The sequence below is a fragment of the Rhipicephalus microplus genome, chromosome 6 (assembly GCF_043290135.1).
Source record: "Rhipicephalus microplus isolate Deutch F79 chromosome 6, USDA_Rmic, whole genome shotgun sequence".
NCBI lineage: Eukaryota > Metazoa > Arthropoda > Arachnida > Ixodida > Ixodidae > Rhipicephalus > Rhipicephalus microplus.
The window spans coordinates 146,770,479-146,795,063 of record NC_134705.1 but is presented as its reverse complement, the minus strand read 5'-3'; the positions used below and the strand labels follow the sequence as shown (position 1 = coordinate 146,795,063).

The 24,585-nt window shown below is 48.6% G+C and overlaps 1 protein-coding gene across 1 annotated transcript in view; it reads right to left on the bottom strand.

Annotated features, from left to right (window-relative positions):
• The window catches only part of LOC119167261 (protein toll), a 44,119-nt gene extending 42,998 nt beyond the window's left edge, over positions 1 to 1,121 (bottom strand). Inside the window, exon 1 of the mRNA XM_075866837.1 lies at positions 692 to 1,121. Coding sequence (XP_075722952.1) covers positions 692 to 815 — 124 coding nt within the window. The 5' untranslated portion in view covers positions 816 to 1,121. The remainder of the gene's footprint in view (positions 1 to 691) is intronic.
• Positions 1,122 to 24,585: the final 23,464 nt, after the last annotated feature.

The following is a 24,585-nucleotide window of genomic DNA, read 5'->3' as shown; positions in this document are numbered from 1 at the left end:
AACAGGGGAGATTTTCGTGGTGTCTACAGGCATTCAAATGGGATTCGAAAGTCGCAGTACCTATTTCGAAAGTAATGAACCAAAGGTACAGGCTACACAGGTGAATATATATTATACCAGAAAAAATTCTCGGAACAGTGGTAAGAAATACTGCGGAGTACGTAAGAGATTCACGACGCCACGCACCGGCCCTCTCCCTCTCGCCTTATCTGAACGAAGAATCGGAGGCGTTACAATAAGCCCTCGATGCTATGCGCAAATAGCAAAATGTTGACCGAACCTAAAAGAAAAAAACGCCCGTTCTGAGAATCTTCTCTCATACGCGTTTATGGCATCACTTTGATGCGTTTGGCGTGTGAGCAAGGGTACGTGAAAATTCGCATCTCGATTCACTTAGAAAGTTGGTTCAGCGGAGCGTGAACATGCATCTTCTTCATTTCATCGTCGTTTTGCCGCCAAGCAGACCACTTCTCGGCAAGCGCGCTCGTCAAGAACGCGAAATCTATACAGTTCCAATAGCACTGTCTCGCTACGCTACGTTATCGCGGGATGTGAGCGTAAGCCACACCTGCCTAAAAGTTCCTAATGTACAGACTTACGCTAACAGGTCAGAAACACACACGACACATCATTTTACAGAAAGAACTAAACGTGTTTGAGCTGTTGCTTTTAAAGTAGGTCAAAAACATACCTGCGATCCACGCCCAGAACAATTCGACGCCACACCGATGATGAGCGCGCTCCAATCTTGCTTTTTGATCGTTCTTGGAGAGTGGAAACACTCGGACCTTTTTGGCGCTGCCCCATTGCGACATCTTGCAGGTGTACACTGCGCGAACATTCGGTGAACGAAGCACATGATATCACCACGCAGCACTTCACAGGAGTAAAAAAACATGGTCATCTTCATGCACTCGCCAAAAGAAAACATCAGCATCCCACGACAGGCTTCGTCAGGCTGAGCAGTCGTTGTATCTCTAACCACGGGAGCATACATGCGTACATGCGTACTCGGCAGGAGACGAGGGTGAAACCTGGGTGACGTCAGAGATCATGGCTGGAGTAGTGAGGAGGCCTAAATTCTTGGTGGCATTGCCCGGTGCACGCCAAGTGCTACAACTGTGCTACGTTAGACCGGGAGATCGAAAGTGGCGAAGTTTTAGTCCGGCGTTTTTACGCTCCGTTCAGCAGCTAAGCGGAGCGGAAACGCTAGTGCGCATGCACCTTCCGCTACGGTCGAAAGCGGGATAGTGATGCCAGCCCACAATCACAAAAGGTTCAACAAGATGTGCCCCAATGGCTTCCTCAAGTGGAAAGCCTTCTAAAAATGAAGCAATTTTAAAAAGCCTGTGAACTTTTATGTATTTACCTCTTATCTTTTGTTCTGTTTGTTCTTTGTCTGATTCATAGTTGTTTGTGAATGGTGTATGTACACAGGTAATTAAGAAAAATCTCTGCTTACGGGCTTGCTAAGCGGCAGAGCGCGAACCACCGCTACTGTTTTCGCTAGCGGAAGCGGGACGCAACGTGCGTCCTCTCTCGTGCTCTAGAATGCAACCGGGCTGACTATCGCGTAGCTATCTTCAAGTTGCCGCCTTAATTTTCTTCAATGAAATGGACTGGTAACGCATTGTAATAGCAAGTCTAAATAAATTATAAACAGTTGATTTGTGAATACTTTTTAACTTTGTAAACATTGTCATTTTATTTAATGAGGATGAACTTCGCCAGAGGGCGCCGTAACTGTGAATGTTTTGCTGCGGAACGGAAAACGAAATCCGCCCTTCAGCTGAAGCTTAGCGGGCCTTCTCGGATTGGATGATTAATTGATATGTGGGGTTTAACGTCCCAAGACCACCATATGATTCTTAGAGACGCCGTAGTAGAGGGCTCCGAAAATTTCAACCACCTGGGGTTCTTTAACGTGCACCCAAATCTGCGCAAATGGGCCTACAACATTTCCGCCTCCATCGGAAATGCAGCCGCCACAGCCGGGATTCAAACCCGCGACCTGCGGGGCAGCAGCCGAGTACCTTAGTCACTAGACTACCGTGGTGGGGCTTCTCGGATTGGAGTGGGCCGTATAAACGTCAAAACAAAACTCTAAAATTTGTACAAAAGGCACCGCGACCGTAAGCTTTCGTAAAAAGCTACAAGTTAACCATACCCTTACACAGTTCTCGGCTCATATGGGAAACATGGACGGAGGGTTTCTCAATCTCAATGAGTTGGCCCACTCCAGGGCGCGAGGGTTGGCTGTCCGCGGCCATGGAAGACCTTTAGGTCGAACTGGAGATTTCGTAAGCAGGGACCCACCAACTATATACAATAAGATTGCCCAACATTTCGCTATGAATAGGAGAATTTTTCCACCTCCACATAGGAAGCTAAACAGAGTGCAGGCGCTTACATGGCAGTTGCTCCAAACAGAAACGTACCCTAACCCTGCCTTTCTCCTCAAGCTTTACCCTGAGGTTTATTCAACCGACTCGTGTACAAAGTGTAGTGGTTTAGCCACCTCACACCACACGCTCTATAAGTGCCCTTCAGTACGTGGCACCAATACAGCATTGTCCAGAAAGTGTGACTCCGCTGCCGTGTGCTCAGATTTGGGCGCACGTTAAAGAACCCCAGGTGGTCGAAATTTCCGGAGCCCTCCACTACGGCGTCTCTCATAATCATATGGTGGTTTTGGGACGTTAAACCCCACAAATCAATGAGACTCCGCTGTCCGGAGTCTGGACGTAACATCGCAACTTTGAGCTGTTTAGAGAGCCCACGATGCGGCGCTAGTTCTCGGTCTTACTGTCCCATCGTGGGAGCAGCCCGCCGTGTGCTAGGGCGAACCACGCCTTCGGAAGTTTTCCCAAACCAAATCAAACTTCACTCGTGCGAGTTCATAGCCTTACTTTTGCGTAACGCGTTTGGTGCTTATCCAGTCCTCTCGAAGGGCAGTATCACAAAACTGCAATATATATATATATATATATATATATATATATATATATATATATATATATATATATATATATTGTTACGCCTGAAGTAGGGGTACGGGGGTTTATTGAACGGAAGCTGGGATGGCGAGGCCGCACCGGATAAAACTGCCGAGAGATCTTCTTCTTCCCAAGTCCACACTTCTATTCCCTCTTATCAATCCGGCACATACACGTCGTAATATTTCCCCCTTCGCAGACGAAGCGCACCGCGCGTTTCATGCATCGTCCCGCAGTCTAAAAGCTTTGAGGCGAGCCACATGGGTAACCTCGGTCTTGGTTGATCGTCTCCCACTAGCTGTCAGTCGTGCTATTTTATAATCTACTGCACTGAGGCGCTCAAGGACAACGAATGGGCCAGTGTAGTGGGCGAGAAGTTTTGTGGACAAGCCACGCTTGCGGATAGGCTTCCACACCATTACAAGGTCTCCCGGTTCATATGTGACGTGGCGGTGCTTGCTGTCGTAGCGGAGCTTTGAGCGGTCTTGCGATGCTATAGTACGCAGGCGGGCAAGACGCCGAGTTTCTTCTGCAAGGCATAGTGTTTCAGCTAATGAAGGATCGTCATTGTCATAAAACGAAAAGATAGTGTCCAGGGTATAACGAGGGGGTCGAACGTAAAGAAGGAAGAAAGGGCTGTGGCCGGTGGTTTCGTGTTGGGCAGTGTTGAAGGCATACGTGATGAACGGTAAGACGTCGTCCCAGTTCTTGTGATTGGACGCCACGTACATTGAAAGCATATTCACCAGTGTCCGGTTCGTTCGTTCAGTAAGGCCATTCGTCTGTGGATGGTAAGGTGTCGAATGACGAAGTTCCGAGCCACACATACGGAGCAGTTCCTCAACAACGTCTGCCGTAAACTGACGGCCGCGGTCGCTTATTATGACGCGAGGAGGTCCGTGGCGCAGTATGATAGAGTGCAGGAGAAAGGAGGATACTTCGCCAGCAGTCGCAGATGGCAGGGCGGCCGTTTCGCAGTAGCGGGTCAGGTAATCGGCGCACACTACAATCCAACGGTTGCCTTTTGCCGAGCGTGGAAAAGGGCCCACGAGGTCAATGCCAACTTGCTCAAAGGGAGTGCTGGGAGGCGTCACAGGCTGTAGAAGTCCAGCCGGAGCAGTCGTGACTGATTTGTGCGTCTGGCATTGAGTGCAACTGGCCACGTACTGCTCAACTGACTGGCGCATGCGTGGCCAGTAAAATCGCTCCTGTGTACGAAGGAGTGTTCGCGTCATTCCCAGGTGACCCGAAGTTGCGTCGTCGTGCATGGCGCGCAGAATGGAGGAACGGAGTGTGTGCGGCACCACCAGCAAGAAGCGGGAACCCGTGGCCGAGAAGGTCCTCTTGTAAAGTAATCCTTCACGAACGCAAAAGCGTCCGGCCAAAGTGGACGCTCGTGCTTCAGCAAATAGTGGCTCCAAGCTGACATCCTTCCGCTGTTCATTTTCAAAGGTGGTCTTGTCCGGGAATACTGGAGTCACTGACGCAATTAGGTGATCGAAATTGTCGGCATCGCAAAGTGTTGTAGTAAGCGGCATCCGCGAAAGGCAGTCAGCGTCAGCGTGCTTCCTGCCACTCTTGTATGACACCGTGAAGTCATACTCTTGCAAGCGGAGGGCCCAGCGTGCCAGGCGGCCAGATGGGTCTCGGAGGCTTACAAGCCAGCACAAGGAATGATGGTCTGTGACCACTTGGAAGGGACGACCGTACAGGTATGAACGGAATCGCTGTACAGCGAAGACGAGTGCCAAACATTCTTGCTCAGTCACTGTGTAATTCCGTTCTGGTTTACTTAAAGTTCTGCTGGCATACGCAATGACATGTTCCTTTCCACTGTGTCGTTGTACTAGAACTGCACCTATGCCAATGCCACTGGCGTCAGTATGAACTTCGGTCGGCGCCGAAGGGTCGAAGTGTCGGAGAATGGGCTGCGATGTGAGTAAGAACTTGAGTTGGTTGAAAGACGTCTCACAGTCATGTGTCCATTCAAAGCTAGTACCTTGACGTAGCAGACTGGTCAAGGGGAAGGCAACGTCGGCGAATGCGGGAATAAATCGGCGAAAGTACGAGCACAGGCCTAGGAAGCTGCGAAGCTCTTTCGTTGAGCGAGGTGGTTTGCACGCTTTCACAGCTGCTGTCTTGCTCGGGTCAGGCCTGATCCCATCTTTGTTCACAAGGTGCCCAAGTACTAAGGTTTGTCGCTCGCCGAAATGACACTTCTTCGAATTAAGAACAAGGCCAGCGTTTCTAATGCATTCCAGAACAATGTCCACGCGTTCGTTGTGCTCACGAAATGTGCGCCCAAAGATCACGATGTCATCTAGGTAGCACATACAGACGTTCCATTTTAGGCCACGCAGAATGGTATCCATGAACCTTTCGAATGTGGCAGGAGCATTACATAATCCAAACGGCATCACGTTAAATTCATAAAGTCCGTCTGGAGTTATGAAAGCAGTCTTTTCCTTGTCCGCTGGATGCATGGGAATCTGCCAGTAGCCTGAACGTAAATCGATAGACGAGAAGTATGACGCCGAATGGAGACAGTCCAAGGCGTCATCAATTCGTGGAAGAGGATAAACATCTTTCTTCGTGATGGAGTTCAAACGGCGATAGTCGACACAAAATCTCCAGGTACCGTCTTTCTTTTTCACAAGGATCACAGGAGCTGCCCAAGGGCTCGATGATTCTTGAATGATGCCCTTTTGGAGCATTTCACGCACTTGATTGTCTATTATCTTGCGCTCGGACGGCGATACTCGGTACGGTTTTTGTCGGATTGGCTGTGCTGTTTGTGTATTTATCCTATGGCGTATACGAAATGGAGGAATGGAAGGCGTATGGTCACTCTGGGAGAAATCAAAAACTTGCAAGTACTTTAACAAAACGTCCACAAGCATTCTGCGCTTGTCGGCAGTCAGCGCCTTATCAACCATAGGTAAAACTTTCGAACTGTCTGAGCAGGCGGTCACTTGTTCATCCCGTCGAACGTCACTGAGGACAGCTACTGTTGTTGGCGAGTATTCTTTAAACGACGCTAGCTTAAGTCCTCCTGGTAGCAGCACCGGTTCGTTTGAATAATTCGTTGTCCAAAGGTCTGAACGACCTTCACTCACTGAAACTATGCTGTGGGGTACCAACGTGTTCTTCTTTATACAACTTAGATGGAAAGGCTCCACTAGCGCATCGAAACTGGTCTTATTGTCGTTAATATGCGAAGAAGCTACTGGAACGCGCACAGCACAGAAGGCCGGGATAACGGTATCTTCATAGACTCGGAGCGCACCGCTTTCCGTACCCGAATTCTCGATAAGTCCATGAGGAACAGCGTCACTTATGATAACTTCGCCATTTCGACAGTCTACAGTGGCTCCGCACATTCGCAAGAAATCTATGCCTAGAATGATGTCATGAGTGCTCCGCGGAAGAACCGTGAATTCTGTCACAAACACTTGATCACTCAGTAACACTGCCGCGGTACAAACACCAATCGGACACAACGAGTTGCCGCCCACGCCACAGAACGTTATCGCTTTCTCCAACAAAAAGGTCACCTTTCGTCCCAAACGAGCTTTGAACGCAGCACTCATGATCGACACGGCGGCTCCAGTGTCCACCAAAGCCATCGTATGTACACCATCAACAAAAACTTGCACTTTGTTTTTAAACATAAGCACCGGTGGAGGTATCTCTTCTTGCAGCGAATCACCAGCGACCTCACCCCCAGCGGCCGCGCTGCCTAGTTTTCCGGAGGCGGCGAAGGGTAGCGGCGCCTAGGAGACGGCGACCGATTGGAGCGAGGGGCTGGCGGGGGTGTCAGACTGCGGTCAGAGGCTGGAGAACGGTTTCGCAGCGGCCTTGGTGTCTCGTAAGATGCGCTTCCAGGGAACGTTGGTGCTTGTGCAAAGTCGGACAGGTGGGATCTCGGTGGCCAGTCGTACCTCGGCGGCTGCCGGTAGTTACAGTACCTGGCAATGTGGCCTTCGACGCCACAGTTGTAGCAGATGGGTAGGGGTCGCTCGCCGAACCACTGCTGAGAGCGCTGGGCTGTGTAGGGTCGCCTAACCGAACGGGGTGGAGCAGATTGCTGAACGGGAGCTGCGCGCCTCTGTGGGGCGGGGCCGGGACGAAGACGTTGGTCATACCGCTGGTCAGACGCGAATGAGTCTCGGCGTGGCCACGAAGCCCTAGCTTCGCGAACGTCTGTCACACATACTGATGGTGGCAGAGGAGCGAACGGGGCCGGGTAGTAGGATGAACAGGTAGGCGTATGGCGGATGGTGTCGTGGAACAGTGTGTCTTGTCGCTGTAGTTCTTCCCGCACTATTGTCCGGATAGTAGCGGCAAGGTCGGCGGGCGGGCTCACGTCGACGCTGGCGACCGTTGTTACATTTGCCAGCCTACCAAATTTCGGGGCAATACGACGGGTCTTTAGCTTCTCAAAAGTACGGCAGTGACGTTGGACGGCGGAGACGGAAGTGAGGTCTTCCCTGCCTATCAAAAAGTTGTAGACGTCCTCTGCTATACCCTTCAGAAGGTGGCCGACCATGTCCTCTTCAGTCATGTACGGGTCTATGATCTTGCAGAGCATCAGGACCTCCTCTATGTAGGTGGTACACGTTTCTCCAGGAGTCTGAGCTCTTTGAGCCAACGTGCGCTCCGCGCTCTTCTTTTTTGAATCAGAGTCGCCGAAGCATTTCTTGAGCTCTTCAGTGAAACGATCCCACGTTGTTAAGGAATCTTCGTGGTTTTCGTACCACATCAGAGCTGTTTCCGTGAGAAACAGCGCGACATTTCCCAGTTGGTCGGTGGCATCCCAGCAGTTGTACCGGCTCACCCTTTTGTACTGTGTCAGCCACGCATCCACATCTTCTCCTGCTCTTCCCGCGAACGGGCGGGGTTCCATATAGTGATATCGAGGTGCAGCTGGCACTGACCTTTGTGTGGTTGAGAAGGCGTGACCTTCGCTCTCGGCCATGGCAGTTGGTGTCGGTGGCAGACCGGCAATACGACGGCTCCGGCGAAGTTCGAACAGCTGTGGCTCCGTGGTTCGTCGACGTATACTGTACCCAGCACCTTCCACCACTCTGTTACGCCTGAAGTAGGGGTACGGGGGTTTATTGAACGGAAGCTGGGATGGCGAGGCCGCACCGGATAAAACTGCCGAGAGATCTTCTTCTTCCCAAGTCCACACTTCTATTCCCTCTTATCAATCCGGCACATACACGTCGTAATAATATATATATATATATATATATATATATATATATGCCGCTGTAATAGCTCAGTGGTTAGAGCATCGAACGCGTAATTCGAAGGTCGTAGGTTCGATTCCTGCTTACAGTTGGTAATTTTTTCATCCACTTTTCTTTCTTCTTATTTACATTCCATTAATGTTAATAACTTCCCCTGTACATTCCTTGGCATTACTGTCTGTTATATCTCATTATTATTGTGTTAAAAACACGGAAAAACGAGCCCTTTGGTATACACTTCTTTCCCTTATATATATATATATATATATATATATATATATATATATATATATATATATATATATATTGCCACAGCTCGACCATCGCAGAAGACGCGTACCACAATTCGCGTTCGTAAAAGCCGTCAAGCAAGTAGCAAGAAAGCCGCGCCATGGAACGCCGTCCTGCATGCGCCACAATGCTACGCCATGGGACTGGCACGAGACTCGAGGGGCAGAAGAGGAGACCGACGAAGTTAGAGTCAGGGGCGCAGACATTTTGGCTGACCATTTTTAGCTTCAAGTTTACGGGCACAAGTTCGCCCTGAATAAAGAGTTTATATAGTACCAGGTGCTATATTTATTCGTAACAATCTGGTGGACGTGCTTGGTATGATTCCAAGCCCACCACAGGCAAGGAGAAGCCCAGATCCCAGAAGATTGGAGCCAGCAGAATTGACACCTGTGCACCAACGCACGAGTCGCCGACTACGTGGGGAGCAGCCCGAGTTTGGCCCCCTAATTGACTCATCAAGACCTGTCGAGACATCAAGCACAAGCGTCACTACGATGGCCACCCAGTCGATGCCATCTCCATCTCACCTCATCGTGGATTCGCCACGTACACCAGAGGTCTTCCACGGTGAGACCTTTGAAGACGCCGAGGACTGGCTTGAAGGCTTCGAGCGCGTTGCACGTTTGAATGGTTGGGACGAAGCCCGAAAGCTTCGTTACGTTTACGTCGCCCTGCAAGATTCGGCACGTACGTGGTTTGAGAACCACGAAGCGTGCATGCTGTCATGGGACGACTTCCGACGAGAGCTAATCGCAACCTATCCGAACACGGACCGCAAAGAGAAGGCAGAGGCTGCTCTTCAGGCGAGGAACCAGCGGAATAACGAGAGCGTGGCCATGTACATAGAAGACATGTCACGGCTCTTCCGCCGAGCCGACCAAAACATGGCCGAGGAGAAGAAGTTGCGGCACCTAATGCGCGGAGTAAAGGAAGAAATTTTTGCAGGCCTGGTGCGTAATCCACCGCGAACTGTGGCGGAGTTCCGGTCCGAGGCAACGACCATGGAAAGGACGCTACAACAACGTGCGCGACTGTACAACAGAGACTTCAGCGTCTCTTCAGTCAGGGTGGAGTCAACAACCTTCCCCACCAACGTTGACGTCCTCCGGGAAATGGTGAGGGCTATTGTTAAGGAGGAGCTCCAGAAACTGCAACTTCCTCAAAGTCCTTCAGCGATGCCCTCAATCGCGGACGTTGTGCGTGAAGAAGTGCGGCAAGCAATTATTCAACCGCAGCCTCAGGTGCCACACTACACGCAACCGGAACCTCAGCCACAGCTGTCATACGCGCAAGTCGTACGGCAAGACATGAGACACCCGAGCTTTGCACAAGCTCCCGTTATGCCACCGACCTTTCCTCGCAGTACTCCAGCGCCGATGCCAGAAGCAAGACCCCGCAAAAGTGATGTATGGCACACGGCAGACCGGCGGCCCCTCTGCTACCACTGTGGGGAGGCAGGTCATCTTTATCGGACATGCCACTACCGTCGGGTCGGGCTACGTGGCTTCCCAGTGAATGCGCCCTGCCCTCGTAATGGTGAGCGCCCTTACGAAATCGAAGAATATTTGTCTTCGCGCTATGCCTATCCAAACACTCAGCGACATGAATCGCGGTCGATTGCACCAATGCGCAATAGGTCGCCGAGTCCACACCCATCATCTACTTTCCCGAGGCGTCGTTCACCAAGCCCGCGACGGGAAAACTAGAACCGGCGACCTGTGGAGGCAGGGCCGCTGATTTTCGAAAAACTGAAAACCCTCCATCGCTAACCGGATCAGACGACGACACTGACACAACGACGGACAAGCGCAGTAATGGTGACGTGACATCCGAGCTACAAGTCAGAATAGACGACGTAGAAACCATAGCGTTAATAGACACAGGTGCAGATTACTCAGTAATAAGTAGCATGCTCGCAAAGAAGCTGAAGAAAGTGCTCACTCATTGGACCGGACCGCAGATACGCACCGCCGGCGGGCACTTAGTCAGCCCCGTAGGATTGTGCACAGCGAGAGTGGGAATAAGAGGCCATGTGTACGCCTGCAGTTTTATTGTTCTTCCTGAATGTTCCCGTGAGGCAATTCTGGGCATGGACTTTCTGCAAGCAAACAGTGTCATCATCGACTTGCAGAAATCCCAAGTTTCTTTCTCTACAGAGAACACTGTTGCCGTGTGTCATGCAGAGCAACCAATCGTTTCGTCTCTCCGTATTGTGGATGAAGGTGTGACAGTGCCGCCACGTAGCAGCGTGACAGTTTCTGTGAAAAGCGACGTTTTTCGTGAATATGCCGGACTAGCTGATGGAAATGTCGAACTGCTGCTCACAAAGGGAATACGCGTGGCGAGAGGTCTAGTGAACCTGCGGAACGGATATACTGATGTGCTATTGACTAACTTTACCAACGAGGTACAGCATGTGGTGAAGGCAGCAGCCATAGCATCACTTCATGACTACGTACAAGTCTCAGATGTTTGCACCATAGAAAAAGTACCTACAACGCCCTCAACAGTGGAAAGTGTCCTCGAGAAAATAGATATTGACCGAGAGCTTTCATCTCTGCAGAAAGACCAGATTGTGGAGTTGATCAAGGAATTCGCAGAGTGTTTTTCTTCTTCTTCGAAAGTCGGACGTACGCCTGTAGCAAAGCACCGCATTGTAATCGAAGGGCATGTTAGACCAGTATGTCAGCATCCATACCGAGTAGCTCCAAAAGAAAGGGAGGCGATAAAGAAGCAAGTACAGGAGATGCTCGACGACGATGTCATACAGCCCTCCAAAAGCCCATGGGCATCGCCGGTAGTATTGGTGAAGAAGAAGGACAACACCATGCGGTTCTGTGTTGATTACACAAAACTCAACCTCGTCACGAAGCGAGACGTGTACCCACTCCCACGAGTCGACGATACGTTGGATAAACTGCGCAATGCTCACTTTTTTTCATCGTTGGATCTAAAGAGCGGGTACTGGCAAATAGAAGTCGACGAACGAGATCGGGAAAAGACGGCGTTTGTGACACCCGACGGACTCTACGAGTTCAAAGTACTCCCATTTGGTTTGTGTTCTGCTCCCGCTACCTTCCAGAGGATGATGGACACTGTGCTCTCCGGCCTCAAATGGCAGTCATGTCTTGTCTATCTGGATGACGTAGTAATTTTTTCCACTACGTTCGAGCAGCATGTACAGAGATTGAGAACGGTACTGGACGCTATTCGTATGGCTGCACTTACGATCAAACCCGAAAAGTGCCACTTCGGGTTCCGGGAGCTCCGGTTCCTCGGGCACATTGTCAGTTCTCACGGTGTCCGCCCAGATCCGGATAAGATCACTGCGGTTGAAAATTTCCCAAGGCCAAGAGACAAGAAAGCTATGCGACGTTTCCTGGGGCTTTGTGCCTACTATAGGCGCTTTGTTGAAAATTTCTCCAAGATTGCGGAACCACTGACACGGCTTACGAAGGAAGGTGTGCCATTCATCTGGCACCAAGAGCAAGAAGACGCCTTCTCTGAGTTACGACGGCGTTTGCAGTCACCTCCCATACTTGCTCATTTTGACGAAGATGCCAAAACAGACATTCATACGGACGCCAGCAACGTTGGCCTCGGTGCTATTCTTGTTCAATGGCAGAACGGGGAAGAAAAAGTTATTGCTTATGCAAGCCGCACTCTGTCGAAAGCTGAGTATAATTATTCAGCTACGGAAAAGGAATGTCTCGCAGTGATAAGGGCTATCAGTAAGTTCCGTCCATATTTATACGGTAGACCATTCCGAGCCATCAGTGACCACCATTCATTGTGCTGGCTTGCGAACCTCAAGGATCCTTCCGGAATACTTGCTAGATGGAGCCTACGTCTACAAGAATATGACATCACCATAGTCTACAAGTCTGGCCACAAGCACAATGACGCGGACTGCTTGTCACGAGCACCAATCCAGAACTCGTCTCCTGAGCATAAACAAGACTCCGCATTTCTTGGAGCTGTGAATGTGTCGGAGATGGCTCATGATCAACGAATGGACCCAGAATTACTTCTGTTCATTCAATACTTAGAGGGGCAGCAAGTCGAAGTACCGCGAGTTTTCGTCCGTGGACTACGTTCCTACATCCTCCGCACCAACGTTCTCTACAAGAGAAACTTTCAACACACCGGTGAAACGTTCCTACTGCTGATACCATCATCACTGCAAGCGGAAATTTTAGAAGCGTGTCATGATGACCCATCAGCAGGTCCCTTGGGCATTAGTAGGACTTTGGCGAAAATCCGCCGGAGATATTACTGGCCAAAATTGATGGATTCAGTACAGCATTACGTAAGATCATTTCGAGAATGCCAAAGACGCAAAGTACCACCCCTAAAACCAGCAGGTCTTTTGAAACCGATAGAGCCACCGAAAGTCCCGTTTGAACAGGTCGGAATGGATTTGCTAGGACCATTTCCTATGTCATCGTTTGGGAAGCGCTGGATAGTTGTAGCAACCGACTACATGACCCGGTATGCCGAGACGTCATCTCTCACAAAAGGAACGGCAAATGAAGTGGCTCAGTTTTTTGTGACCCAGATAGTGCTGCGACATGGCGCACCTAGAGTTCTTATAACTGACAAAGGAACTGCGTTCACTGCCAGGCTAGTACAGTCTGTCATGAAACTAACGCACACCGACCACAGAAGAACTACCGCATACCATCCGCAAACTAACGGGTTAACTGAAAGGCTGAACAGGACGCTCGCTGACATGATCGCGATGTATGTGGACGTCGAGCATCGGACTTGAGACACGATATTACCGTATGCTACATTTGCATACAATACCGCAGTACAAGAGACAACCCACTTCACGCCATTTCAACTTGTTTATGGTCGGACAGTAATAACGACATTAGACGCGATGCTGCCTGTCAACAGCACGAATGAAGAGGACCCTGACATAAGCGAATATGTAGAAAGGGCGGAAGAGGCGCGACAACTAGCACCGAACCGCATCATTCAACAGCAGAACGTCGACGCGCACCGTTACAATCTAAGACGAAGGGATGTTCAGTACTCCCCTGGAGACCAAGTGTGGGTCTGGACGCCTGTACGTGCACGTGGCCTATCAGAAAAGCTTATGCGGCGCTATTTTGGCCCTTACAGGGTTCTTCGTCAGCTAGGCCCATTAAACTACGAAGTGATCCCTGAAGGTCAAGTATGCACAACACGACGCAGGAATCTCCCGGAAGTTGTACATGTAGTACGTATGAAACCGTACTACGACAGGAACTGAACAACGTCGTCTAACACAAGGAGAAGTCCTATTGTTTAGAAACTGTCAGCCGGCTCTACGCATCGGGGCGATGCGTGCTAGGAGGGGGACTAATGCCACAGCTCGACCATCGCAGAAGACGCGTACCACAATTCGCGTTCGTAAAAGCCGTCAAGCAAGTAGCAAGAAAGCCGCGCCATGGAACGCCGTCCTGCACGCGCCACGATGCTGCGCCATGGGACTGGCACGAGACTCGAGGGGCAGAAGAGGAGACCGACGAAGTTAGAGTCAGGGGCGCAGACATTTTGGCTGACCATTTTTAGCTTCAAGTTTACGGGCACAAGTTCGCCCTTAATAAAGAGTTTATATAGTACCAGGTGCTATATTTATTCGTAACAATATATATATATATATATATATATATATAAAGCGAAATCGTTTTCCGAATTTCAGAAGCGAAGCTTCTAAGCTTTCACCGTGTCCATCGTCGTCGTCGTAAGTCCCCGGTGTGCTGAAACGCCGGTGTTACGCATATTGTTTGAAAAAATAACCATACTACGTCCGTGCATCTATCTATCTTTCTATGCGTGCTTCAGTCGATTCGTACGCCCATTCAATTTTTATACTAGTCGGCGACTTCTACGTACGCAATCTGAATCTTATTACACGGCTTCGCTCCATAATCAGCATTCACTTCATTTATCAGCAGCTTTGTTTTTCAACTCTTTATAGTTTAAAGAAATAAAGAGTTAGGCACCACCCATTGTACGTAATCACTGAGCTGTAAACTTGTGTATTTCAGAAGTAGGCCTATTTTTTTTTTTTTTACCCGATACTGCTCCCGCACGCGTGAATTGAAATTTCGTCTCTTCCCTGTCACGGGTCCTTCCGGTGTTCCGCCAGGATACGTGCGCACCGGGTGCGATCACTTTCGAATTCGCCCTTGAGTTTTGATGACGAATGTCCTGAGTTTGCGCAAAACAAAACAAAAGAGTACGCAATGAATTATCATGCACGACAACTTTCTAAAATAAACAACGGTACAATCGAACCAATTAATAAAGACCTATTCAACGAGCTTTTTTCAGGCACGCCAACGTCATTTTATTGGAGGTAAAGTATTTCTGCATTGACACAGCGTTTATCTGCGAAAGTGAGCACCGGCTAACTGTCACAACATTTTAATAAAAAATCTACATTGCCTAAAAATACACCTTGTGAGGTATACACTATTAGTTCTTGCCCAATAACACTTTAGTTGGGATGAGTAGCACAAGTGAGGCACGCATTTAAGATCAACTTCGTGATGTTTTTATCAAACATGCTGACGAAGCATGCAAATTTTAAAATTTCAAGCGCTAAAATTGGTCAATGACGTAATGTTACCTAGGCTATCACTCTGGCCCATAGAAGCTGGGCATCCATTGCTGCAACTGTATCCTGACACCGACACTGTATCCCCATGGACATGCCTGCGTAAAGGTGACCAAGTGTCACAAATTATCCTGTCCAGGATACTCGTTTTTCAAAATTGAATTCGTCAACGCATGAGCAGACAAAGCTTATGTGAACGAGAAAGTTCTGCAAATTACGACGTCGGGCCCTCACAAAATAATGTTAAGTTGGTTATAGGAATTATCTGGCATAGGCTTTAGAGCCCAACTCTTAGGTGCCCATTCCGGCGTAGAGCGGATTTCCGCCGCGGTTGCCGCTGTTGGCGATAAACAAGAAAAAGTTACAGATTAACGTGACAAAAAATAAAATGAGAAACAAATACGCAGGATTGAATCAGACTTGAGCCAGGGTCATTTGCGTGACAGTCGAGTATGCTAATACACAGGAACGCTGGTGGTTCAAAGTCATTTTCAAATTGACCCTGAACAGGCGTCATGATGAGCAACTAATTGCATTTACCTATGTATCATAGCATGGTAGAAGAGACGCTGCAAGGTGACTAGAATCACTTGCTCGCCGTGTAACTACCCTACAATTGAATACGCCGGGTTTCTCCAACACGCGTTTGTATTCGATCGACCCAAACTTGCAACTTTGTTTTCCATCCGGGCTCCCACGACGCGCTGAAACTTTGCTGTGTTGCATGAGGTTGGGCGTCGCATTTACGAATGCGTACTCTGGTCTCCTTGGAATGGCGAGCAGTTCGGCATGCAACATCTGCGCCTGCGAGGAGACGCTTGAACACATTCTATGCCCCTGCCCAGCATACCAGTATGAACGACGTATTATGGAAGCCAAGCTCCACCAGCAGGATTCGCAACCGCTTACAGAAAAGAAGGTCCTGGGACCTTGGTCAACGGTTTCGCATACCCGCAAAGTCACGAAAGCCCTCTTGTGCTTTTTAAGGACCACCAGACTTCACAAGCGCTTGTGAAAGAACAGCATGAGACCGTGCTGTTCCTTAATTTCTGTATTCCTTAAAATCTGTATTTTGCTTAATGATTTCCCTAATTGAATTGTCCATTACAGGTAATGAAATATATAACGGCTATCGAATTTAGCAAGACTTTCTTCTAGTCTGAGTGATTTAGTCCTGAATGACCAAGAAAAAAATTAGGGGACCCTCAAGCTTCGCCTTTAGGAGTTGAACGCGATAGCCAAATTCAGCTCCTAGTGCACCCTTAAACCACTAAATGCATACTTATTAATATGTCTTGTTGCGCGCGCACACACACACACACGCGCGCGCGCGCACGCACGCAGGCATGCACGGTATATTGTATCAGCGAGCGCGTGAATGGTACAGACAGACGATAGTTATAGCACGAGAATAAAATGACGACACAGTGACAAGGACACAAAGGACACGAGTGCTCGTGTCCTTCGTGTCCTTTTTGTCTCTCTGTCGTCGTTTTATTCTCGCGCTATAACTATCGTCATGCCATACCAACTAGCCCAAGCTGCCAAACTTCTAAGGTACAGACAGGTTTTTGATCTAATTAAGCCGCGTGGCCTCCAAGATATACGCCACGCGCTCGCTGTCTCGGAGGCGATAAAGAGGCTCACAATGCATCACAGATGGCGGTACATTATCCAGCGTTTGCTGTTTGCTTGATCAACGCCTCCGGAAAGGCGTGACATGTTTTCCGCTAGATGGACATAGTTGTCCATTTTTAGAGCCGTTTGAAAGTTCCTGTGTGTTTTTAGCGGTGATGGCTGCACTATTCCGGCCTTTTTGGACGTAGTTTGATTGCCTCCTAACTGCACCCAGAAAATGCCGAATGGGCTCGTTTTCATCGTGACACCTGTCGAACAAAATGCGTTAAGGGGACTCCTCCCACTACATGGCATTTATGTAGTGTTTTTCCTGAAGTGGCCGCAAGTAACATCGTGTCTTTGTGGTAGAATACCTGTTTGCCACTCGAACCGCGCCGATTCGATCCTAAATCGAACCAAGCATTTTATTCTTTGTTTTATTTGCTTTTTTCTCAATTTTTCGCTCACGGACGTTTTTTCACTCACAACCAATGGTGCATGCCGACGCCGAAGGTGGAATTTCTGCGACACGAGCTCTCTAACGCTATCGCATTATTATTCATGTGGTTGCACCCCAGAGTGATGACCCGAAACGAAGAAAGAACAAGCTTTGATGGTTCCAGGCCCAGCTTTTGAAGAGGTTGTTCTACTATGCTCTTCTTGAATCCGTCGAAGTGGTGACAAGATAATAAAGACTGACCATTCGTTTCATTTTAATTACAGAAACGGCACACAGGGGAAGGCAGTGAGGGTAATGTACACAGGCGAATCTACAGAGGGGAATCTACAGAAGGGAACAGATAGAGGGAAATGTACAGAGGGGAATGCGCAGCGGGGAATATACAGAGGTGAATGTACTGGGGGCAAAGCAGAGAGGGGAATGTAAAAAGCGGAATGCACAGAGGATGAATGTACAGAGGGGGTACAGATGAAAGAAGCCGCAGATAGGCACAGAAAACAGGCGCAAAGGGGGTGCTTCCCACCAACTGCTTGCAAAACGCTCAGCCGTGACTTTTCATCATCAGCCACACGCAGCACCAACCAAGTGGCCGACGGGTCCTCGCCAGAGGGCTCCAATGCATCCGCGCCCTTCAGCGATTTCCGAGCCGCAACAAAGGGGACAAAAACAGATGCAGAGCGGGTACCTCGCTTATCCCCAGAAAGAGAGAGAATAGCGTGGTGGCTGCTATCCTAATTCCCAGGAATTATCATTTATGACTGAATGCATAGCCAATACCTTGCGAAAAGCCAAAACTTCTCACATAGTAGGCATTAGACAGTGGCGTAACCGTCGGTGATTTTTTTTTTTTCGAGACGGAACTCCGTGGCATTGAGACCATCGTAAGGGCTGTTACAATTGACACTCTGTCATTGTTTTTGTTTTTCGGCCTGTTCGTCTTATGGTCGCAAAACGGACTCGTTGTTTTGCGACCGTTAAGGCATGTTCTCTTCACGGCTGATCCCATTTTCACTGAGACCAGTTATCGTAGCCGCTTAAAAATGGGCCAACCGTCGGGCGTATAGCCTGCGTGCGCTACGTATAACGCGTTGTTAGGTAGAAGAATTTAGTAAAATTGCAGCAGCAAACTACGAAACATTATGTTGCCACAACGGTGGTATTCGGAAGTGTATTCGGAAGTGCTGCACTCCCAATCGATGGGTTTGTAATTAAACGTACTTCTTCGCCGAACTAGGATCCTGTGAGTGCACATTTGCTTTGCGTTATTTTTTAAGGCGTTAAAATAAATACGAAAAATTACTGATTCGTGTAAAGATTGAACCGAGGACGTTTGCGTGGAAAACATGTATTTTATCACACAAATTTGTGTTTCCTCGGAAATGCAGTGAAATCACCTTTCATGCTTTACAAAGAAGCTTGTTGTGTATAGAGACTTCCCATTGCAGCATGTAATATTGATGCAGTATAGCGTAGTAGAAGCGTACATTGCGATAGCGCTTCAGAACATGCGGGTATCATAACGACTTCTTGGTTGAAAGTCTACCAGCCCCTACAAAAGGCACGCACGTTGCTGCAGTGTTCCCCTAATAGCACGTACTGGGTGCATAGCAAGTTCGAAACCATTCGCCGTGCGTAACTGCTTGTGGTTTAAAGGGGACAGTGACACCTTTATTCGGAGGCGAGTTAACTCTGCCATACAAATCTGTATACGGAGACGGTTGTATACAGAGTTTTTCAAACCATTGGCAACGGCGATATCCAGAAATACATGGGCGATCGGGGCGGCAAGGAACAAACCTGAGGCGGGTGCCCACCATTGGCGCCCCTTGTCACGCTCCCGCGCGAATGCGGCTGCTGGCACGAACAGCCGCACGGCAAATCGCATCCGAATTCGCACCATGTGCGCAGCACTAAAGTGATGCCATCTAAACGTTGAGCCTCCCTACCCCGACAGTTGCCACACGTGCGGCGCGCAGCAGACGAGGTATAGACGACCGAGGAAGTGACTTGCTGACCAAGATACGTCATGAATACTTGCACGCACGCATACTGTACCACCAGGTGGCGCTGCTCATACCATGTGATGACGTTGGGGTACAGTAGGAACAGAAAATAGCTTCTAAAAGCGTGCTGTAATTATTTTTTATGCCACACGCGCGCTTGTAGGTATGCATTTTCTACGCCCTCGGGTGCTTAGTCTATCATTTGACGCAAAAAAAAAGGGGGGCAACTGAAAACTTTCATGTCAGTACTCGTTTGAAGCTTACCACCCATTACTCAGAATGCCGCCATATGCGAAAGATTCATTTACAAAAGCCAGTTTCAACTTTATCGATTACGTGGCAGTAATTCACAATATAAATTTCTCGAGTAACACCAATTAATGAAGAATTTGGCAGATCCCGTACCTTGTGAATCGACGTTATGTGAAGGTATGAAAATGAAACATTATGAAATGACGCTGAATATATGTACGAATTTTCTATGCATAGACATGTTGAACAGTTTCAGATGTTCATATAACTAATCTGCACTTGCGCGACGATCCAAACAGGAACATGAGCATTAGCAACACCATACGTGATGAACTGACATGAAGCGCTGGTGCTCAGGAGAATGGTAGCCCTCTACACTGCTACATAAAACAGCTGCAGTGGATAGCACCCAACTACAATTCACGTTAACCCGACGTGGCGGCTTCATCATATAATTGCATATGGAATGCTTATAAAACTGTATAGCTAGCACTGCGACCACAATAGGCATTTAACGAACATTAGGGTCTATTCGAAAAGCAGTTCCGGGACCTGGCATGGCTCTGTGGTATAGAATACTTGATCACCACGCAAAATGCTGGGGTTCGATTCCTGCTGGGACCCTGATATTTATTATTTGCATTCTTCGGGTCAACGCTGCTCATCTTTGCTCATTCTTAACGCTAACGTGCTAAGGTTACCCATGTGTGTTCTCGCCGTTCCTGGGTAGATACTATATGTCAATACCCTGTGGATCATGCCCGCGTACCAGTGGCACATACCCGCCTGTGGCTATTTACCACCGTCTGGCTGAAAGTGTTGCCGACGTACGCGACAGGATTGTGGCAACATTCAGGCCTTGACCAGCGCGTCATATTCGTCAAACCATCTTGCCCTCTCCAACGCCAACTTAAGGGGGTAGCCACGAGATCACCCAGCCGTAAGCCGATAGACATACATATAGATACGTAGACACCGAAAGTGCTTGCAGCCCGCCAAAAAAATGCTTCGCATTTAATAGTATATGCACTAAGTTGTTGAAGTACGCAATAGGGACAGGATATTGCTGTTGCGTTCAACTCTCAAAGGTGAACCATAAGGGTGCGCCAAATTTTTTGGATCATGCCAGCCACGTGAATCGTAAAAGACTTGCTATATTCTCACGTCCACATAGTAAAACGTGGGAACTTGTGTAGGTATTCTTAAGACTGACTTGCAATGAGCCTGCACGCGATCTCTTGCAACATGGTCTATTGCAAAAACGCGCGAACGTTGTTCGATTGCGTACTTCCTGACTGCCTTATAATTTCCATGAATTAGACAAATAGGTGTCAATTAATTAAAAATAATCACAATAGCTTGCACGCGCATCGCTAACGCGGTCCTCAAATAAAATACATCGTCTTTGCACAACTGAAGCCGAATAGGATGGCATCGACGATCACCCGGAGTAGTCACACGAGCACACAGCAGCTGACGACTGTACTTCTAGGGATACAGCTCCTCTCCATGTTTTATTTTCGCGTCTAAATACGTCAATAAAAGCGACAATCTAGAGAATCTTACGTAATAGTGGGCTTGTCAAAATTTTACGAATGCGTAAGTCAGAAGCACGAGGGAAAATATTATATTATGCGAACCGATCTGGGGTACCAAGCTTGATAAAGCTGGTACACCTGAAAAAAGGAACCGCGACCAATGGCGAACTTCTGTCGCCACGCGAATTCCACTTGAGCATACACGTGCGCCAATCCATGAGCGTCTTTTGGGCGTCTCAGTGAGGCGAAGACGTCTCGTTGGGCGGTAATACACCAACATTGTGTTGTTGGGCACCTATTAAACATTGTCCACGTAAGCAGGATCAGAAAGTGTAGAACGCCGGCAGAAGGCGCGCCTGCAGGTCCTCCCAGTTGATGTCATCGTGCGGGCCAGCCATGTGCTTGCACTTCCTCGTGCCCTTTGCCATGCGTCCAAAGTTGTACAGGCTGTCATCCTGCGCCGAGATCCCTTTGTCCTCGATGTTTACCACGACTGATGGCAAGTTGGCATAGCGGGGGTCCTCAAAACGAGGCCCTCCAGTTGAAGACTCGCCCAGAGGAACACCACCATCTGAAACAACGTCACTGCCCAAAAGCATCGCCGACACGGCTCGGTCCACCATGATGGCCGATGGTCCTGTCAGCACACCACGCTTCTTCCGAAGTGTGCCTACCTGCATCAGTGTGACCAGGTGTTCCTGTTTGAGCTCGGAGTGGAGCCATTGCAGTTGTCTGTTGCGCACGGTGAGCAGCGCGTTCTCGAACATCAACCTGAGAGGGTGACCCTCAGGCAACAACCTGATGCCTTCTAGGCCCCTGTCGATGCCCATCACCTGGTCTCGGCCATCGCCCTGCTGTTGCTGACTTCCATCACGCTGGCTGCCGCCGCTGCCCTCTTTGGGGGTGCTACCACTCTTCTGGCTCTTTTCTTGAGACTTTTGCGACTTCTCTTGAGTCATGTCCCCTTCTCTTCTGCTGGCTTTGCTCTTTTGGCTTTCCTTGGTCTTATCCTGGCTAGTGCTTCTGGACTTGCTCGTCCTCTCGCCGCTTTTTTCGTCGCTCTTGCTGCCGGACTTACTGCCACTTTTCTCATCGCTCTTACTTCCACTTTTGTCGGTGCTTTTGCTTCCACTCTTGCTTCCGCTTTTGCTTCCACTCCTCTCAGTTTTGCTGCCACTCTTCTCTGTCTTGCTTCCAGACTTCTCATGACTTCGGTCGGCACTTTTACTCTTGTCAGTCTTGCTACCACCGGACTTCTCGTGACTGGTCTCGCCACTTTTACTCTTCTCCGTCTTGCTCCCGCCGGACTTTTCATGACTGGTCTCACCACTTTTGCTCTTCTCAGTCTTGCTTCCAGACTTGTCTTGGCTTTTTTCTGCGCTCCTGCTGCCACTCTTCTCAGTTCTACTCTTACCGGTCTTGCTAACGCCGGTCTCGGTTTTGGTAGCACCGGTCTTGGTAGCACCCGTCTTGGTGGTGCCGGTCTTGGAAGTACCGGTCTTGGAAGGGCCGGTCCTAGTAGTGCCAGTCTTGGTAGTTCCTCTTTCAGACATGGTCGCACTCTTTTGAGACTTGCTCGCGGAATGCTCTTGAGTGTGCTCCCCGCTCTTGCTCTTGTCTGTCTTGCTTCCCGACTTCTCGTTACTCTCTTCACCTGACTTGTCACTAGTCCTGCTCGTTTTGCTGCCCCTGGTCGTTGTGCTAGACTTGCTGACCTTAATCTTACTGTCCTTACTGATGCCGCTGCCAGACTTCTCATGGCTCTTGTCGCCCGACTTGTCAGGAGTCCTCTCGCTAGCTTTGGTCGTCTTGCTCTGGCTTTCCATTGTTTTGCTGTCTTTGCTTTTGCTGTCTTTTCGCTTGGATCCTTTCTCACCACTATGTTCCTGGCTGCCCGACTTTTCCATCTCCGAGGATTTCCTGCGGCTGTCCTTGCTGCTCTGAGACTTGGACGACTTGCGTGGCTTCGCACCCTCTGGGGGAGGCTTGCTGCCCGCTGGCGCCGACATCCTCCTGGTCGGCAGCTGTCCTCTGGACGGCCAGGCGGGAGCTTCACTCGGTGGTGGCGGCGGCTGCCCGACGAAACGGCGGCGGCTGTCTTCTTCTTCTTCTTCTTCTCATCTCATATGGTTCTTACCTAATGCAGGGGATTAGCCGAGTGTTAGGTGAATTTGTTTTTTTGTTTTGTTTTCTTCGCAATGCTATTAGTATATGATAGGAATAGGTTCTGCTGCCCAACGGGGTAGGGCTCTCTTTCCTTTCTTCTTTAGTGATCCAGGGCAAGCAGAGCATGAAACGCAAGATCAATTGTCACCAAATGTATTTTTTTGAGAACCTAATTTGAATGAAAGGTTCTTTGATGCATAGAAGCAGCCTTAATTACGCATCGAAACATTTTCTTCTTTTGCTTTCCTTTATTGCTGTTACTTGAGCTAAATTTCTGGTTAACGGGCACTGGCGTTCCATGTTTCGACATTCACTAATTTAAATAAAAATAAGAAGCGCTGCTTTCGTACAGTTTACAAACATTGCATTTGCTAAATATTCGTGACCAGATGTGGGGCACAGCCCTACTTTGCTGCTTTTCCTAGAAAACGTTACTTGTACACACTATGTAGGTCTGCCGAGAGTCATAATGACTAGGGAAATCGCCTAACGCTGTGATAACGCACTGTGATGGGTCATAGAACATCAATTTCCGACTGCAACCGCGTATGCTGCAAACAATGAACCTTAGTCTGTTTGTTTCCTGTAAGTACTGGCACATACCTACACTGGGGAATCGGCCATGAAAGCTTATAGTAGCCTATATGTGTTAGACTGAGCCTATTGTTAAAAACAAAATTAATAAAGTAAGGAATAATAATAAAATAAATAAAAACTAATGAACTAAAAATAAAGATGAATCAATAAGAGAAAAATAAAGCTAATGCTATATTAAAAAACTCAAATTTTGAGTAGACCAGACAGTTGATTTTATCTCGCCCGCTCAAAATCGAATGAATGTCGGGCTTTCTATCACACCATCAATCATATCACCAGTCAATTTTTTACCTCGTTTTTTTTTATTTTACTCTCGCCTGTTTCTGATAGTGATGATTATAATCGTTCACTCCAAGGTGCGCCAAAATTATCGCTTCATCAAACAATTTTACAGTTTCCACGCTGCCAGAATCGTTCTTTATGAATCGTGCTCGTGGACTCGCAGAGTTCTAGTATGTGCTTTGCTAGTTATGTGGTCATGCCATGCCCGAAACTCTTTTCAAAAGTGAATACATCTTTTGTGGGTACGATTTCGGAAGAAAATGACGTGGGGCGAACTGTAAAAATATTTCTAGCCAATGCGATTGCTTAGGCGCGCTAGTAGGACATAGTGAAAAAGAAACAGCGTGAAAGACGAGAGATCAGACAAAAAAAAGCACACATACAGAGCGTTGGCTTACAACAAAAACTTTATTCTTCAAACCATGGATGCAGTGACTTTTGTCACTGTCACTTTTGTTTCTTCTTTTTTTTTTCGTTCCACATCATATGTATATATGCGTGGTTTGAAGAAT